We start from the raw sequence: 20215 nt of genomic DNA on the forward strand, positions 1-20215 counted from the left end.
TGGTGGAAAAGCACAGCAGGTCAGACAGCATTCGAGGAGCAGGAGAATCGATGTTTTGGGCATAAGCCCTTCGTCAGGTCCTCACTTTCTCCTAGTTACCCTTATGCCACTAATATCAATTTTAAAATAATTTTAAGAGATGTGTGCTGGATAACAAGGGCATCTGAACATCCTTCATATTCATCATTGTGGTGCAAACAATGGGAAATATATTGGATTTTATTCCATCATCGAAATTCATTATTTCACGCACAGCCACATTTAACCAGACGTACAATATATCAGCCATTTTGGATGGTAAATTGAAATAATATTAAAATGGATAAAGAAGCAGAAGATCATGTTTTTGCCCTTGCCTATCCTAATCCCATAGATATAGTGGCTTGTTTCACTCTTCCATGAATACATTCTTACTTTAACTATTCAAAATTTAAATGTTTGATTTGGACTATATGTTCTGTTCAAAAATATTTGGTAACAAATGTTTGAATGAAGTGCCTCTTAAATTTAGTAGAAGTCAGCTATTTAAACTTACTTAGCATTACCATTTCTAAAATAGGTATCTATCAATATTAGATTGCGGACATTGTTTTTATAGCCTTTTTCCATGTTTTTATTATGCAATCAGTTGCTTTGAACAAGATTTTTTAAGATCACAATGGACATAGTAAATGTTTTAACAGAGTAGGTCTTCATTACCTAATTAGTCCTTCCCAAACATTTCTGAGGTTCCTTTCTTAGCCTTCAGTTCTCCTCCAGCAGATAAGATCAATACATTTTTTAAAATGTTTGTGAAATACAGGTAGTACAAGCACTAGAAATCTTCAGTCAGACTAAATACAAAACTAGTAGATCATTTGAGATGAATCTAGACTTGAAACTTCACTAGATTTGACCACTATTTGCATTAATGTGATAAACGTGCATTCAATTTTAATCATTAGTTTGTTGCCATTAAGAGAACAGAGGAATGGCAAAAAGATGCTGCTGTGTGCTTTTATAGCATCTGTTCATTTTAAAGTTATTTTATGCTGGTGTTGTATATTAGCTTTTACAAGGAAGGATCTTTAAGTTAATAAATGTCCAGTCCATATTTAATATTATCGGCAATAACTACTGGTCTTAATAATTTTTACGATCTTTTGTAAAACAAGATTGTGAAATAAGGTGAATCTAAATTTATTAACATATAACCAACCCTAAAGTTGAGTTTTGGTTGGAGGATTTGAGTACTTTAGTACCAGTTAATTTAATAAAGCTGATATTTATTTTAAAAGCAATAAATAGAAAATTGAAAACTGGGAAAGATTTGGGTAAGAATCTTGGCTTGACCAGCAATCTTGGTGTGCAATCAAAAATTACTCATGTTTCAAAAGAACGTATCCAGGCCTTAGCCTGGTCTGATATAAAACCAGAAGATTACTTTTAATTGACCGTCACAGTCATACAAACCGGTGCTTCTATATGTAGGAGCAGCTGTGATAAGAAGGAAATTATTGCAATTTATGCAGAAATGATGACTCTTGAACATTAGCCATTTATCAATATCGGCCATCTTTAAATTCTTCTTGCTGTGAACTACTACCTCCATTTGCATTGTTATTGTTGATAAGATCATCCTGCTATTGGAGGAATGTGTCAGAGAATTGCCATGCTTTTTCAAATGTAAACACCTTTCCCAGCCAACCGATAGGATGACAGGCCTTTGAATATCATTCCATATTCAAAAAATTCTCTTAGTTTTGTGATGTAAGAGATTATGGGGTCAGGCTTTCCATGTTTCTGATGTCTTTATGTGGATGATTGTATCACCCATATACTTCTGCATTTGTTTTTTGATTTACTGCTTCTTTCCTCTTAGCACACACTTGCAAACGTACTTCCTCATGCTGTCTCTTTCCTTTCTTTCCTTTCCGTTGGCGGAGAATAAATCACCAGTAACTTGTGTTTGAGTTGCATTTGCTAGGGGGGAGGAACTGAGCTTTGAAGATGACTTTGCTGTCCACTACACATGCAAACAAACTCTCCCAAGCTGTTGATGACAATGAGATTGGCATCTCTTTACTTTCACCCTTAGTTATTCCAGCGATTTATTCCTATAAATACTGTCAAATCTTCAGCTGCTCAACATGCATGCAGTCCTTGCATCCTCACCTCTGCGTTTGTCCCCATTGTCTCAAAGTCAACTGGCAATGATCAGGCTGCTAATCTTGGATAAAATTTCTCTCTCTATTTATGTTACTTTTGTTTCTATTTCTAGGCTTGTATTTCATTGCATTTAATTGCGATATAATCATTCCTGATGACACAAATTCTCCTACTAAAAAGGTCTTTCAAGTTGGAGAATTTGAATTTAATAGAAAATACTGGCAAGGTATACATTTTATCTATTTCCAATCCTTTAATTTACTAATTTTACTGTTACCTTCACACTGGAGCATTCTTTTGGTAAACTACCTGTTTCTCTCCACAGATGCTGCTGGATCTGCTGAGCTTTTCCAGCAATTTCTATTTCTGTTTCTGGTTATATATTCACTTTAGGGGCATGGGTGTCGCTGGCTGGGTTGCATTGATTGCCATAGTTGCCCTTAAGAAGGTGGTTTTGAGCTGTTGCAGTCCATATGCTGCAGGTTGACACACAATGCCATTAGAGAGAAAATTCCAGGATTTTGACCCAGAGATAGTGGAGTAATGGTGATACATTTCCAAAACAGGGCAGTGAGTGGCTTAGAGGGCAACGTGCAGGTGGTGGTGTTCCCATGTATTGACTGCCCTTTTTCTTCGAGATGGTTGTGGGTTTGGAAGGTGCTACCTAAAGATGTTCTGCGAATTTCTCCTGTGTATTTCTCTCTGTAGCTGCTACAGAGTATCAATGGTTAAGTGACTGAATGAATGTAGTGCCAGTCAAGCGAACAGCTTTGGTCTAGATGGTGTCATGTTTCTAGAGTGTTGGAGCTGCACCCATCCAAGCAAGTGGAGAGTTACTCTTCTGACCTCTACCTTGTAGATGGTGGTCTGACTTTGGGAGTCAAAAAGTGAGTTAACTGCTGCAGGATTCTTAGCCCCTGACCTCCTCTTGTAGCCATTATATTTATATGGCTAGACCAGTTAACTTTCAAGTTAATGGTAACCTCCAGGATGTTGATAGTGGGAGATTCAATAATGGTAATGAAGTCATTACATTATCTCTTATTGGAAATGGTCATTGCCTGGCAATTGTGTGCGCAAATTTTAAAAATAAGAAATGAGGGGCGATTTATTTTTTATACATAGTGGTTCATGTGTAGAATGAACTTCCAGAGCATGTGGTTGATGCAGGTCCAGTTGTAGTGTTTACAAGACATTTGGATAAGAACATGAATAACAAATGTTTGGAGGAATATGGACCAAGTTCACGCGGTTGGGGCCAGTTTATGTTGGAATTATGGTCGACATGGATGGGTTGGACCGAACTCATCTATTTCCGTGCTGTATGTCTGAGTGATTTTGTGCCACTTTTTAACCCAAGCCTGAATATTGTCCAGACCTTCTTGCAATCAGGCATGGATTACTTTCATACTTCAGTTGTTGGGCACTGTGCTGAGTATTGTGCAATCATCAGCAAACATCTCCATTTCGAACCCTTTGATGGAGGGATGATCATTGATGAAGCAGCTGAAGATGGCTGTATCCAGGGCACTACCCTGAGGAATTTCTGCAGAGAAGTCCTGTAGCTGAGATGCTGACACTTAGCAACCACAATTATCTTCCTTTGTGCCTGGAATTATTACAGCTGTCAGAGATTTTCCCCACTGATTCCCATTAACCTTAGTTTTGTGGGGGCATCTTGATGACGCACGAAGATGCGACCTTGATATCAAAGATGGTCAGTAGCTAAGTGGTCCTGTCAGAATTCAAACTGAGTGTCAGTGATCAGGTGTTGCTCGATAATACTGTCAGTAACTACTTCCATCACTTTTTTGATGATCAAGAGTTGACTGATGGTACAGTAGTTGACTGGGTTGGATTCATCTGGTTTTTTGTGTACAGGATGTAGCTGGACAATTTTTCGGATGATCAGGTAGATGCCAGTGTTGAAATTGTACTGGAATAGTTTGGCTAGGGGTATGGCCAGGCTCCAGTAATATTGCCAGAATGCTGTTAGGACCCATAACCGTTGCCGTATCCAGTGCCTCCAACCATTTCTTGATTTTGCATTCTTGAATTGAATTGGCTGAAGACTGGCAGCTGTGATCCTGGAGAATTCTGGAGGAGGCTAAATGGATCATTAAGGCTCCATCCAACTGGACACCCCGTGCAGGCCTATTACCTGACCTCGATCTCTTCATTTCCAACTGCCGCTGAGACATTAACTGTCTCAACCTGTCTACTCCCACCCCCCGCAACCTCTCACCCTCACAACGCGCAGCCCTCCACTCCCTCTGCTCCAATCTCAACTTCACCATCAAACTAGCAGATAAAGGGGATGCAGTGGTGGTTTGGCGGACTGACTTCTTCACCACTAAAGCCAGATGCCAACTCAAAGACACCTTCTCCTACTGCACCCTCGACCATGACCCCAACCCCCATCGGAGCTGAAAAATGTGTTGCTAGAAAAGCACAGCAGGTCAGGCAGCATCAAAGGAGCAGGAGAATCGACGTTTCGGGCATAAGCCCTTCTTCAAACCATCATCTCCCAGACCATACTCAATCTCATCGCATCGGGTGATCTCCCACCCATAGCTTCCAACCTCGTAGTCCAGGAATCCCGCACCGCCGATTCTTCCCAAGATCCACAAGCCTGACCATCCCAGCTGACCCATTGTCTCAGCCTTCTCCTGCACTCCCGATCTCATCTCCACCTACCTCAATACTGTCCTATCCCCCTAGTCCAGGAACTCCCCACATACGTTCGAGACACCACCCAAGCCTTCCACCTCCTCCAAGACTTCCGGTTTCCCAGCCCCCAACACCTCCTCTTCACCATCGACATCCAATCCTCCTCACATCCATCTGCCATGACCAGGGCCTCCAAGCCCTCTGTTTCTTCCTCTCCTAACAGTACCCTTCCAGTGACACACTCATTCGTTTGGCTAAATTGGTCCTCACCCTTTACAATTTCTCCTTTGAATCCTCCCACTTCCTCCAGACCAAAGGGGTAGCCATGGGCAGCCGTATGGGCCCCAGCTATGCCTGTCCCTTTTTCGGCTATGTAGAACAGAATATCTTCCGTAATTACACCGGCACCACTCCCCACCTCTTCCTCCGCTACATTGATGGCTGCATCGGCTCCACCTTGTACTCCCGCGAGGAGGTTCAGCAATTCATCAACTTCGCCAACACATTCCACCCTGACCTTAAATTCACCTGGACCATCCCTGACACCTCCCTCCCCTTGCTTGATCTCTCCAGCTCCATCAATGACGACCGACTTGACACTGACATCTTTTACAAACCCACCGACTCCCACAGCTACCTGAATTACACCTCTTCCCAACTTACATCCTGCAAAAATGCTATCCCATATTCCCAATTCCTCCACCTCTGCCCTATCTGCTCCCAGGAGGACCAATTCCACCACAGAACACACCAGATGGCCTTCTTTAAAGACCGCAATTTCCCTTCCCACATGGTTGAAGGTGTCCAACGCATCTCATCCACATCCCGCACCTCTGCCCTCAAACCCCACCCTTCCAACCATAAAGGGGACAGAACCTTGGTGGGCGGCACGATGGCAGAGATGTTCCCTAAAGCGCTCTGTGAGAAGGCGTCCAGTCTTCCCAATGGAGAGGAGACTGCATCGGGAGCAACGGATACATTGGTAGATATGCAGGTGACACTTTGATGGATGTGGAAGGCTCCTTTGGGGCATAGGATGGAGGTGAGGGGGGACGTGTAGGTGCAGGTTTTGCAATTCCGGTGGTGGCAGGGTAAGGTGCCAGGAGGGAAGGGTAGGTTGTCGGCGGGGCGAGGACCTGTCTCACAGCGCTAGAGACCCGGGTTCAATTCCCACCTCAGGCGACTGACTGTGTGGAGTTTGCACATTCTCCCTCTGTCTGCGTGGGTTTCCTCTGGGTGCTCCGGTTTCCTCCCACAGTCCAAAAATGTGCAGGTTAGGTGAATTGGCCATGCTAAATTGCCCATAGAGTTAGGTGAAGGGGTAAATGTAGGGGAACGGGTCTGGGTGGGTGCGCTTCGGCGGGTCACTGTGGACTTGTTGGGCCGAAGGGCCTGTTTCCACACTGTAAGTAATCTAATCTAAGTAATCTAACTCCCCTGTCCTGACCTTCCACCCTACCAACCTTCGTGTAAACCGCATCATCTGCCGACATTTCCACCACCTCTAAACGGACCCCACCACCAAGGATATATTTCCATCCCCAACCCTTTCCGCTTTCCACAAAGACTGTTCCCTCCATGACTACCTGGTCAGGTCCTCGCCCCGCCGACAACCTACCCTTCCCTCCTGGCACCTTACCCTGCCACCACCGGAATTGCAAAACCTGCACCTACACGTCCCCCCTCACCTCCATCCTATGCCCCAAAGGAGCCTTCCACATCCATCAAAGTGTCACCTGCATATCTACCAATGTATCCGTTGCTCCCGATGCAGTCTCCTCTCCATTGGGAAGACTGGACGCCTTCTCGCAGAGCGTTTTAGGGAACATCTCTGGAACACCCGCAACGATCAACCCCACCGCCCCCGGCCCAACATTTCAACTCCCCCTCCCACTCTGCCAAGGACATGCAGGTCCTGGATCTCCTCCACCGCCACTCCCTCACCACCCGATGCCTGGAGGAAGAACACCTCATCTTCCGCCTCACAACACTTCAACCCCAGGGTACCAATGTAGACTTCACCAGTTCCCTCTTTTCCCGTCACCCCACCTTACCCCAGTTCCAACCTTCCAGCTCAGCACCATCCTCATGACCAGTCCTACCTGCCACTCTTCCTTCCCACCTATCCATTCCACCCTCCTCTCTGACCTATCACCTTCATCCCCACCCCTATCCACCCATTGTACTCTTTGCTACCTTCTCCCGACCCCACCCTCCTCCCAATTATCTCTCAACCCTGGAGGCTCCCTGCATTCAACCCCGATGAAGGGCTTTTGCCCGAAACATCATTTTTCCTGCTCCTTGGATGCTGCCTGACCTCTTGTGCTTTTCCAGCACCACTCTAATCTAGACTCTGATTTCCAGCATCTGCAGTCCTCACTTTTGCATATTCAGGTACCACTACTGGCTGAAGATTAGATTAGATTACTTAGAGTGTGGCAACAGGCCCTTCGACCCAACAAGCCCACACCAACCCACCGAAGCGCACCCACCCAGACCCATTCCCCTACATTTACCCCTACACCTAACACTACGGGTAATTTAGCATGGCCAATTCACCTAACCCGCACATTTTTGGACTGTGGGAGGAAACCGGAGCACCCGGAGGAAACCCACGCAGACATAGGGAGAATGTGCAAACTCCACACAGTCAGTCGCCTGAGGCGGGAATTGAACCCGGGTCTCTGGCGCTGTGAAGCAGCAGTGCTAACCACTGTGATTGTGTCACAGTGCCGCCAACTTTGTTTGAGTATGATTCTGTTGCTGCTGATGGCCCTCAGTGACTCATGGATGTTCAATCTTGAGGTACAAGATTTGTACAAAGATAGCTGAAGCATTTGCAACTTTGTCTTTTCTACTGATGTGCTAGGCTCCTGTCATTGAGGATGGTGATATTAGTGGAGCCTCCACCTCCAGTGATTTGTTTGGTTGTTCACTGCTATGGTTGTGGTAGGACTACAGAGTTTAGATGTGATCTGTTGGTTGTGGAAGCATTTAGTTCTGTCCATCTCTTGCTGCTTGTGCTGTTAGGCATGCATGTAGTCCTGTTTCTAGCTTCACCAGGTTGACAATTCATTTTAAGTATGCTTAGTGCTGCTCTTGGCTTGTCCTCCTGCACTCTTCATTGAACCAGGGTTGGTCTCTAGGTTTAACGGTAATGGTGGAGTAGGGGATACTGCACGGCCGTGAGGCTGTATATTTTGTTTGAATATGATTCTGTTGCTGCTGATGGCCCACAGTGACTCATGGATGTTCAATCTTGAGGTATGAGATTTGTACAAAGTCTGTCCCGTTTAGCATGGTGACAAATTATTTTATAAAATTAGGATTTTAGGATTAGCACATCAATATTGTTAGAAAATGATAGCAACTATGTTAACCAAAATGCTGACTCTTATTAGAAGGACACAAGCAGCATGAAAAGATGATGCTCGTATACTTTTGCATTTGCAGACATACATTATAGAGGCACAAAGTATGTCATCATGCCACTTCTGTGTGACGAAGACGATGGTTGTTAATCTTTCATCCTCCACCGCAAAATATTTTGTGATTTCATGCATTTATTTTCTAAAAAATCAAGCATAAGACTAATGAAAAACAATTTTGTTGGAGGAAAAGACATATCAAACAATCATTCCTCTGACTGCTCCCTTTGCATGCAGTACTTTAAATGACAACATTTTGCGGAATGTAAGTTCAGAAAATGGCATCTACACTTGAAGGTCAGTATTCTAATGTGTGGTATAAGTATTTACTAATCTAAATGAGTAAATACATTTTTTTTCTGAATTAATTTCCATAAAAAGAAATGCAAGGGTAATTTTGAAAGTTCTTTACCCATATTAGAAACTTTGTTCAAATTACTTTTGCTTTTCAGAGATCAGTTCTAAGTGTGTGCATTTCTGTAGTTCCTGAAATAAAGTTAATGTATTACTCCATGTAAGATAATTTGGTGAATATTTATAACCTTGCAAAATATGGATTTGTTCTTGAGCAGGTCTTTTCCTGCCTTTTAAGCAAAGTACAAATGAAACGCTAAACTAAACATAACCTTCTGTATTGTCAATAGTATGCCATTCAAATTGTTGCCTTTACATGCTGTATTTAGTGGCAGATTTCCCAATGTGTGGCCATAAATTAATGATTTATTTTATTCTGATTTACTTTCAATAGTAAGATTAGCATTACTGAATGAGGTATGGGATTTGATTTCCAGTTAATCAGAATAGCTATTTTTAATTGTTGGAAATGCTATTATATTTGTAAAGGCATGTTTCTTTACATTATACATTTACAAAGTCTGCCATTCAGCAATTGACATATTTACAAAATGATCTGTGTGGTTTGATATGGTTCACTGAGCAGAAATGTCATCACTGTGAATATTCATTTGAATATAATATTCAACAGAATTTTTTTAACGTTGGATAAATTGACTTCATCTCTAAAAAGTGGAGATAGATTGATGTTTCAGTTGTGGATTTTTTTTGTGAAATTTGAAAAATGTTCAGGTCAGTGCATTGCAAATGAATATTGTAATGCAATTCTTAAAAGTGGTGTTGAACCTTCCTAAAGCAACTTTGGAAATTAAATTGACAAGTGCAAAGAAGAGGTGTTGAGGAGAATAGATCACCAAGGCTTCACACAGTATATTAAGTAGCTTTGATTTCTGTAGGCTGAACATGGTAAGTAGCAGTAATGATTGCATACACTCAGTTCAACCAGTACAAGTTACCTTTGCATAATGGTAAGGGCTTATGATGAAAGGCTTATGCCCGAAACGTCGAATTTCCTATTCCTTGGATGCTACCTAACCTGCTGTGCTTTAACCAGCAACACATTTTCACCTTTGCATAATGAACTATTCTGAAGAAGAATCATACTGCACTTGAAACATTAATTCTGATTCTTTCTCCATAGATGCTACCAGACCTGCTAAGTTTCTCCTGCATTTTTTGTTTTAGTTATGGAATTCCAGTATCCAGTGCTTTGCCTTTAACCCCTTCTAAAATCTTCTCTAAGAGGTAGATATTCTGCCGAATCTGACATCATTGAACAAATGCAAGCTATTTGAAAGACTGAAGCTGATACTGGTCAAAAATGTAGTTTCCTACTCCTTTCAATCACATAATGCTTGGATCATAATATGCAAATTTCTTAGTAGCAACAAAATGGAATCTGTGACTGCAACTCTCATCAAAAAAATGTGCTTCAGTCTATTAATTGCTATTGCACTGTTTTTCTTCACAGTGTTCATCTAGCAAGAAGGTTGTTACAACTGGAAAAGCAAAATTCACTCCTTCGAAGAGACTTAGATTGTCAGAAGGTCCATGCTCATGAATTAAGTCAAGAGGTAAATTATGTGACAAAAATGAATCATTTTGTACCCAACAGATTGTTAATACTGAACGAACGTCAATTACAACTTGCTGTTTCTACAATTTGTAGGCATATTATATTGTAGACTGGTAGATATTTGTACCTCAGATCAGGGCTGAGAATATACACAGTTGACAATATTCTTGAGTACAAAAACCCTTCATCAGGAATGAGGTTAGGAGCCTTGGGGTGGTGAGATAAATGAGAAGGAGGTGGAGCTGGGGGGAATGTGGCTCCTCCCATTTATCTGTCCACCCCTGAGGTTCCCAGCCTCATTCCTAATCAAGGACTATTGCCCGAAACGTTGATTTTCCTGTTCCTCGGATGCTGCCTGTCCTATTGTGCTTTTCCAGCACCACAATCTTGAATCTAATCTCCAGCATTTGCAGTACACACTTTTGCCTAATATCCTTCTGTGCATGGCTCGGTTAGTGGTTTCATATCTGGATTAAAATCCACCTAGTAGGTCATTCAAAGTATTCAACACTAATCACTGAATCAGGCAAAAGGACTGCAGATGCTGGAGATTAGAATTGATAGTGTGGAAAAACACAGTAGCTCAGGCAGAATCTATGCCAAAAGCCCTTCGCCCAAAACGTCAATTTTCCTGCTCCTCAGATGCTGCCTGACTTGCTGCATTTTTCCAGCACCATACTCTTGACTCTAATCACTGACTCAACCTATCCTGTAAGCATAAATCTTGTTTGTGATCTCCCGAGCTTTTTGTAGGAAAAGTGTTTTGATTGAAATAAGTTAGAGATATGAGTTATTTGTCTACAGGAACAGGACCAATTATTGTTTGACAGAAAGTGTTATGCCGAGATTTGATGTGTGCTAAGTTCAATAATTAGTTGAGAATAGATTGGCTTGAATGTGTGGCTTCATTCAAGTCTTTCATCATGAGAAGCAAGAGTCTGTGTTCCAAGAACTGATTGAGAGATGACATGGGAGGAGCATCTACTGCTTAAAAAATTGAGACAGGCTTATACTTACTTTTGTGATGCAACGTATGTGATTTATGTATATGTGAATATCATTTATTTTTGAGTTTAAATTTTGAGCTTGTGGATTGTGATCAGTGTTTTTGGAGGTTTTTTGGTGGGGCGGGGGGGGGCACGGTGGCTCAGTGGTTACCACTGCTGCCGTCTCACAGCAGCAGGGTCCCAGGTTTGATTCCAACCTCAGGCAACTGTCTGTGTGGAGTTTGCACATTCTCCCCATGTCTGCATGGGTTTCCTCCAGGTGATCCGGTTTCCTCCCACAGTCCAAAGATGTGCAGGTCAGGTGAATTGGCCATGCTAAATTGTCCGTAGTGTTAGATGCATTTGTCAGAGGGAAATGGGTCTGGGTGGGTTACTCTTCAGAGGGTCAGTGTGGACTGATTGGGCTGAAGGGCCTGTTTCCACACTGTAAGGAATTGAATCTTGTCAGACTTTATGGAGCTGTGTTACGTTTTAATAAACAGAGTGAAATAGACTGCAAGTTCTTGGATTGTTAATGGGAACTTATTTGCATTGTGTGATTTCTACAATGGGGCAGATAAACATTGAAAACTATTATTTTGCTTTTGGCTTCGCAGATTTTATTTTTCCTCAGGCAACAAGTTCACAGCTTATAACGCTTTTGGCTTCCATTCACAGTCCTAGTTGAAGTTAGATGTAAGAAACAGTTTCCCCTGGAAAAGAGAGTTAGTTTGGAATAAATAGGAAATAGATTACCTCAGTGTTAGAGTTTTGTTTAAAAGTTCCACAACAAAAGGGTTTGGGTAAAACGCTAAAGGGGTTATTTGAAGCTAAGAAAATTTAAGCTCAGTTATGTGACTGATCAAGGCAAAGACTATCAAACTGTTAAGAGCAGGAATCAAAAGGAACAGGTAAGTCAAATCTGTAGATGAAATATGGAAAGGAACACAAGGGTTTGGCTATTGTAAAGTGATGTTGGGATAGATGGGATTGTATTTTACCATGTGTTTTGAAATATTTCAAATTGTTTTATATGGTGATGACATGATATACTCTATTTTTCCTAAATTTCTTTTGCATAATAGAGCTTTTATTTAATGATTAAAATTAGCATTATGTGGTAGTTTTTCACCATAAAACTATCTAATTTAAACTAAAAATAAATCCATCAAGCCAGCTTTAAGTCTGCAGTTTGGTTTGTCCAGCAATAATATAGGCTTGAATCATAATGTTTTAACTTTGCTTTTTGTATACTGTTCATTTACCCATTACATTTTAATCCAAACATCAGCCTGATAGATTACACATCTGTCCACAACCAGAAATGGTATTAGGTGATGGTAGGTGATACGTTCCAAACTATACAAATGCAGTTCAGCCCACATAAGCTCAACACTTAGCAAAGAATAACCCTCTTTTTTGGCAAGCAATATTAAACATCCATCACATTGAATCAACACTTCTTCCTGCATTGCATTCCGTGGTCTAGAGTCCGGGTCCTCGTTCCTGGTTTGTGGTCCCCTGATTCTTTTTCTTTCTGCCTCCACTACCCCTCCCCCTTTAATTATCCTCCTCAGTCATACATTTTTTTTAATATGAAGCTAATAGTCGAAAAGGTATTTGCTTGAAATAATAAGCAAGTTTTGACAAGCTCAGAAATATGCATTTTTTAAAAAAACTTACCAGCTTTCAATGTCATTTATAGCTGTGGACATATACACATTGTCTGTGTTTCTTTCGACTTTGTTCTGAGATTTATATATTGGCAGCTTGATACTGTCCTCCTGGATTTATTATTTTGCAGGATACACTGAAATATAGTTATCTTGTAGATTCTGAACTATTTTTTGCCTGCTATGAGAGCCCTATTAAAGTCTTTATTTCAACAGAGTAATATACCAATGTCAGTTAATTTACAACCTTAAATTTGGTTTGCAAATCTCTACACAGTTCCTCTTTAAAATTTGTTATAATTCATGTACAATAGAATCAATGTTGAAGAACAATCATATTTGCCTCAAAGCTTGCCAGACCCCCTGGGTTCTTCCAAGATTCTCCATTTCTTTTTCAGATTTTCAGCATCCACAGTATTTTGCTTTTTTTTGTTAGACTAAATTTATCATTTCTGTTCTAATACTGTGAATACAATATGTTTTAGTTTACTTCCCAAAATGCAATCAGTGTCATCATTTAACTCATCAAGTACAAATTTGAAAATGATTTTTTTGTTGCGTATCATGTGTGTATTTAACATTGTTATAGGTGTGAGAGTTGTTAAATATTCCCCAAATTAACGTGTCACAGTTAGAATAATCCTGGCATGCTCATTTAAATCCTCCACTGTTAACATTTGATGTTATGATACAAGAAGGTAAGAGCAGGAATAGATCATATGGCCTATCAAGATTGCTCCATCATTGAGTACCAACTCCACTTTCTAGCCCGTTCCCCATTTTCTTGGTTCCCTGAAAGACATCTGTCTATACCAGCCATGAATGTGAGAAATCACTAATAGAATTCAACCACTATTAATGCATTTTACTTCAATGGAAAGCACTTCCCATTTGTTGCAAGGATCTTCCCTCCATCTTCAAATATTTGTTTACAGAAATTGAGCTGCAATTTTCATGACACTTTAGAAACTAAAGAAGCCCACGTTAATGTACGGTAAGGTGCCTGGATAATATCCATGTTTGGGCTGATAACTGGCAAGTCACATTTGCAGCACACAAGTGTCAGGCAATGATTATCTCCAACAAGCCAAAATCTAACCATCACCTCTTGTATACTGGTATTATCGTTGCTCATTTCCAAATTATCAATATACAAGGGGTTATCATTGACCAGATACTGAACTGGCCGAGCCATATAAATGCTGTGGCTAAGAGAGCAGGCTCGGAGTTCTACAGTTTAAACTGTGACAGTGCAAATTGTGGTATTTGATGAATAAGTTAAGAAGACTTTAGGTGTAGTTTTCCTTTGCATTTTGATGACGAAAGAATTTATTATCCATTAAAGAAACTACATTGAAGATGGTAAATGTAGAGTAATAGCGTATAAACACAGTGCTCAGTAAAATATGTTGGAATTGGTTATTTTCAATAAAACACTGCTATTTGGCAAAGGTGGCTAAATATGTATGGTTATAATACTTTGCAAGAAAACCAAGGGTGGGGAAAGAGACTTTTTTTTGATATTTTATAAATAAATTTCAGTGCCCGGAACCCCACAACCTGAAATGGTAGTGAACATTGATTATAGAGTTATAGAGTTGTACAGCACAGAAACAGACCCTTCGGTCCAAATCGTCCATGCTACCCAGATAGCCTAACTGAGTCTAGTCCCATTTTCCAGCTTTTAGCCCATTTCCCTCTAAACCCTTCCTATTCATATACCCATCCAGATGCCTTTTAAATGTTGTAATTGTACCAGCCTCCACCATTTCCTACAGCAGCTCATTCCATATATGCACCACCCTCTGTGTGGAAAAGTTGCCCCTTAGGTGTCTTTTATATCTTTCCCCTCTCACCCTAAGCCTATGCCCTCTAGTTCTGGACTCCCCAACCCCACGGAAAAGACTTTGCCTATTTACCCTATCCATGCCCCTCATAATTTTATAAACCTCTATAAGGTCACCACTCAGTCTCCGCCATCCATTTCCCACAATCTGTATCTTCCGTCCTTGTCCACAATAAACACTGATGCGAAATACTCATTTCGTATCTCCCCCATCTGCGGCCTCACACATAGGACATCCTCCCCATAGGATCTGCGTTGCTGATCTTTGAGGGGCCCTATTCTCTCCCTAGTTGCCCTTTTGTCCTTAATGTATTTATAAAATCCCTTTAGAATCTCCTTAACCGTATTTGCCGAAGTTATCTCATGTCCCCTTTTTCCCCTCCTGATTTCTCTCTTACTGCTCTACTTAGGGAAGATATTCCTGGGAATACATCCAGGGAAGTTAATTGGGTGGAACTGAGAAAAGATAGGGATGATCACCTTATTGGGATTGTACTATCGACCCCTTAATAGTCAGCAGGAAATTGAGAAACGGGTTTGTCAGGGGATTTCAGTTATCTGTAAGAATAATAGGATTGTTACGGTAGGGGATTTTAACTTTCCAAACATAGACTGGGACTACCGCAGTGTTAAGGGTTTAGATGGAGAGGAATTTGTTAAGTGTGTACAAAAAAATTTTCTGATTCAGAACGTGAATGTGCCTACCAGTAAAGTTGCAAAACTTGACCTACTCTTGAGAAGGGTCCGTGGTGAAATTTCTAGACAGGCATAGCTGGGGCCCATGCGGGTGCCCATGGCAACTCAGATTTCTCCAGTTTCCTCATTTCCCCTCCCCCCACCTTGTCTCAGTCGGTTCCCTCAACTCAGCACCGCCCTCCTAACCTACAATCTTCTTCCTGACCTCTCCGCCCCCACCCCACTCCAACCTATCACCCTCGCCTATCACATCTCCATCGCCCCTCCCCCAAGTCCCTCCTCCCTACCTTTTATCTTAGCCTGCCTGGCACATTCTCCTCATTCCTGATGAAGGGCTCTGGCCCGAAACGTCGAATTTCCTGTTCCTTGGATGCTGCCTAACCTGCTGTGCTTTAACCAGCAACACATTTTCAGCTCTACTCTTGAGAAGTAAGGTAGGGAGATGTCTGAGGTGTCAATGGGGAGCACTTTGGGGGCAGTGACCATAATTTTATTAGTTTTAAAATGGTGATGGAAAAGGATAGACTAGATCTAAAAGTTGAAGTTCTATTCTTTTGTGGTATTGTTATAATTACTACTGAAGAAGTCAGGTCAGAATGAAATTTGGCTTGATAATTTTGTTTTATTGAGCATAGTGGTCATTCACCGAAACATAGGAACACAAGGCTACAAGTTGTCTTCAACAATAAAAAAAATTGCACAAAAACAAGGTGTCTCGATATAGAGTGCCATTTGCAAAATCGTAAAACACATATCAAAATAGTCTCATCCATTCCCCAGCATCATCCCTTTGCAGTGAGTCAAATTAAAAATAAATTCCCTTCCATATGAAAACTTCAGATTCCACTTAACTGCTTCTCCCAAATTCTATGCTGACAATTGTGAGATCATCTTTCATGATTGCTGATGAAAATGAAAGCATAGGCTTTCTCCGTCTTTTAATAATCTGTAGATTTCTAACCAAACATTGTTGTTTTGCCAGTTTCAAACATCTACCTTTTACATTTGGGTAATTGTGTTTTCCCTTAACTGTCCTATATTTCTTTCTACATGAGTTGTATTTGTTTCTGACTCCAGATGGGTATCCTCCAAAGCTGCCCCAAGAGGTTTTAACTCTTGTTTTCTATACTAAAATCAGTTCTTGAATACTCAAAATCAAAAGTAAGCTAATGCCTTTAGTGTTTACTTCCTTCCCACACAATCAATCTTCTTATCAATCCAGGGGGCTTGTAGTCACATGCTGTATAACATATACTGAATTAGGTCATGATTCTGACTATATTTTTTTTAAACCCTTCATAAAAGTTACCAACAATCATATGCTACTAATTTGAAATCTAAACTTGCAAATATGATGTAATCTCCTAACAGTTCTATCATAACTTTCAAAAGAGATAAAATGGAGGGCAACAGAGATAAAGTAGGAGCGTGGGGTCAATTGGATAGCTCAATCAACGGGACAGATTAGAGACTATGACCTGCACGTTGCCCTCGTGTGGGACATTTACTCATCTATTATCTTAAATAAAGTAAGGGATGAAGTAAATATTTTTCTCACTATGATGGAACCAGATGGTTTTGAGGTGACGTCTTGCCAGTGTTGTTTCAGAGATCCCAGTCTGATAGACTGCTCTGAAATTAGAGTGATGCCGGATTCGAATTAGGGACAAGTAAAAATGCGATTCTGTGAAACTAAGCAGTTGCCAAGTAATTCTGTCGCAGATTACATTCATGAAGTCAGAAAACTCCTCTATCACTCTGCGTATGTAATGATTTGGAGATGCTGGTATTGGACTGGGTGGACAAAGTCAGAAATCATATGACACCAGATTATAGTACAACAGGTTTATTTGAAATCACAAGATTTCAGAGCACTGCTGCTTCATCAGGTGAGATGAAGGATCAGTGCTCCAAAAGCTTGTGATTCCAAATAAACCTGTTGGACTACAACCTGGTGTCATGTGACTTCCGACTCTGCACATGGTTCAAACTTTGAAATCAACCAAAGTGACAACTTACCAGAGATCTAAACAAACAATCAGATCCAGCCAAGCTTTTGAGCAAAGGTGATAGGCTGACATGAAAGGTGATAGGCTGACATGAGCTGATGAGGCCACTGAAATAACTGAAAGAAATTGTTATGAATTGCAAGAGCGTTCTTTCCTGGGTTATCAGAGGAGGTCCATCAGATTTCAGTAAGATTCAAACTATGCTAACCAAGTACACAATGTCTCAATCAGAAATTTAGATTTTACTGTTGTCATGGCAGCCACTTTCCATAAGTGATCCCATCTCCAGTGAAAATGGAATACATCTGTGGAAATGTCAGTCATATCCAGACATCATGCAAAAAAGAGGAAACGGCACCAGATTGAAGTCATGGTAGATGTAAAACTAGTTCAGAAGCGTAGAAATTTAGCTCTGTTTATATTTCTATTAGATATAATTAAAGTGGAAGAAGAGCATAGATTTTCTGTCCTCTGGCAACATCAAAGGTGAGTTGCCCTCCCCAGTAATGATGAGCTTTACTAAGAAAGGAGTTAGTTCATACACAATTACCTACACTACCAGCCTAGAATTCATTTGTGCTTGAGTTGCTATTGTTTCTTCAATATTTTTAAAACTAAAATTATTTGAGCTGTTTCACTGAAGTTACTACCATTATTAGACAGATTTATATAACTGCAGAAACTAGATTCACACTTTTGCGACTGAAAATGAAAAATATAGATGTTGAATTCAGGCAGATGCAACATTTTTCTGTCCAGCCAGTGTCAATTCAGTCTCCATGTGGAGCCATTCATGCACACTGTCAATGCTGACAGTGTGCATCATTTATTTTTAATTCATTCGAGGAAGTGGACTTTGCTGGCACAACCAGCATTTATTGCCCATCCGTAACTGCCCAGGAAAAGATGGTTTGCTGCCTTGAATCACTGCAATCCATACAGTCTAGGCATAACTGTTCGGAAGAGAATCATAGAATTTTGACACAGGAAGCGAAGGAATGCGATAATAGTTAATATATGATGTGTGGATAAACATATTGTAATGTAATAATGTCAGTTAGATGGGCTTCAGATTGGTTTCACAAGTTGGCGCAACATTGGGCACCAAAGGATCTGTACTGTGCTGTAATGTTCTATTTTCTATGTGGAGGGATACTTTCAGGTTCTCATTCGTCTGCTGCACTTGTCATTTTAGGTAATAGAGGTTAAATTCGTGATGTGTGATCTAAAGAATTTTAGTGTATTACTTAAGTGCATTTTGTAGATTGTACACACTGCTTTCGCTGTGCATTAGTGGTAGAGGAAGTGAATGTTGCAACTATTAGATGTGGTACTAATCAAGTGGGCTTTTTTGTTCTAAATTCACTTCCTGGAGCTGAACTCTTCTAGGATTACGGAGAGTATTTCATCACACTTCTGACTTGTGCTTTCCAGATGATGGGTTTTTGAGGAGAGGTGAGTTACCCTTTGCAGAATTTCCAGCACCCAGTTTGTATTTGGCAGTTCAGTTTCACATCAATGGTAATCCCCGTGATGTTGATAGTGATGCATTCAGTGATGGCAGTGCCATTGAATGTAAAGGGATGATAGTTGGATTTGCTGTACTTGGAGATTCTCATTGTCTGGCCCTTCTGTGGTATTTGCCACTTATCAGTCCAAGCCTGAGTATTGTCAAGGTCTTTCTAATGCTGATGCGGATGTGGATTGCTTCAGTATCTGAAGAATGGGTCTGAATCACTGAAACTGATTCCCAGGACACTCATATTTAAGTATAGCTCTGCAATGCTACATTTTGGTTTCTGTTGAAAATGTAAATGAAACAATTCATGTTGTAAGAAATTGGAACTGAATTTCACCAAGATTTAGTTAAAAAGCAAGGGCTCAAATACTTCAACTATTGACCAGTTCCTGTGTCTTGAATTTCTGTTTTATTAACTGTAGAGAAAAATGGGTTCAGAGATTATTATCTTTGATCAATTGCTTCCTTTGGCATGATATATACGTGATTTCCTAACTTGCTGGCTGAACTAACTGCAAGTTGTATTCCTGCAAGGCTGAAAGCCAACAGTTTTAAATTAAAAGGAAATTTCAGATATTTATTATGCATTTCCAAGTTCAGATGATGGTTGTACTAGGTAAAAGCTTTATTATAATATTTGCAAATTAAACATACATAGGTTATCGATTTTTGATGAGATTTGTAGCTCAAATTGATGATAAGTGTGTAAGTTAGCTCACTGAGCTTGAAGGTTTGTTTTCAGATGTTTTGTCACCATACGAGGTAACAGTGAGACTCTCACTGATTATGCTACCTATTATGGTGGCGAAACATCTGAAAACAAACCTTCAAGCTCAGCAAGCTAACTTACATACGTACATAGGTTATTTCTGCAACTGCTAATTTTTAATACAACTGTTCCAGCTTAATTTCAGTTTTCAGAATGGCTATTGACCCCAACAGGGGTGATAATTGATTATATTGAGGGAGCTTACATTTTTAATAAAACTGTTTATATCATAGTGCCAAAGTGATGTTGGTAAAATAGCATATTGAGAAATTTTCTTCAGAACAGTTGTTCAGTAGGTAAGATTTGAATTTTATTTCCACATGTTTTTTCTAATCTTTCATATCTGACCGAATATTATTTTCCTGCTTCTTCACTTCCTTGATACTTGTTGATTCCTTACAGTTAGCTGTTGACATATCTGTTGAACTAATGAGCCATGAGAAATCTTTTCCCTACCTTTGTTACATCCATTCTCCCAAAATTGTTGACTCTAATGCTTGTGTTTCATATATATAGCTAAATATTAAGAATTCATACCTCA

The 20215-nt window shown here is 40.5% G+C and overlaps 1 protein-coding gene across 1 annotated transcript in view; it reads left to right on the forward strand.

Annotated features, from left to right (window-relative positions):
* The window catches only part of pibf1 (progesterone immunomodulatory binding factor 1), a 141369-nt gene that overhangs the window by 90050 nt on the left and 31104 nt on the right, over positions 1–20215 (forward strand). The window contains exon 14 of the mRNA XM_060826525.1: positions 10072–10174. Coding sequence (XP_060682508.1) covers positions 10072–10174 — 103 coding nt within the window. The remainder of the gene's footprint in view (positions 1–10071; positions 10175–20215) is intronic.

Source organism: Hemiscyllium ocellatum, chromosome 6 (genome assembly GCF_020745735.1).
Source record: "Hemiscyllium ocellatum isolate sHemOce1 chromosome 6, sHemOce1.pat.X.cur, whole genome shotgun sequence".
Classification (NCBI taxonomy): Eukaryota; Metazoa; Chordata; class Chondrichthyes; order Orectolobiformes; family Hemiscylliidae; genus Hemiscyllium; species Hemiscyllium ocellatum.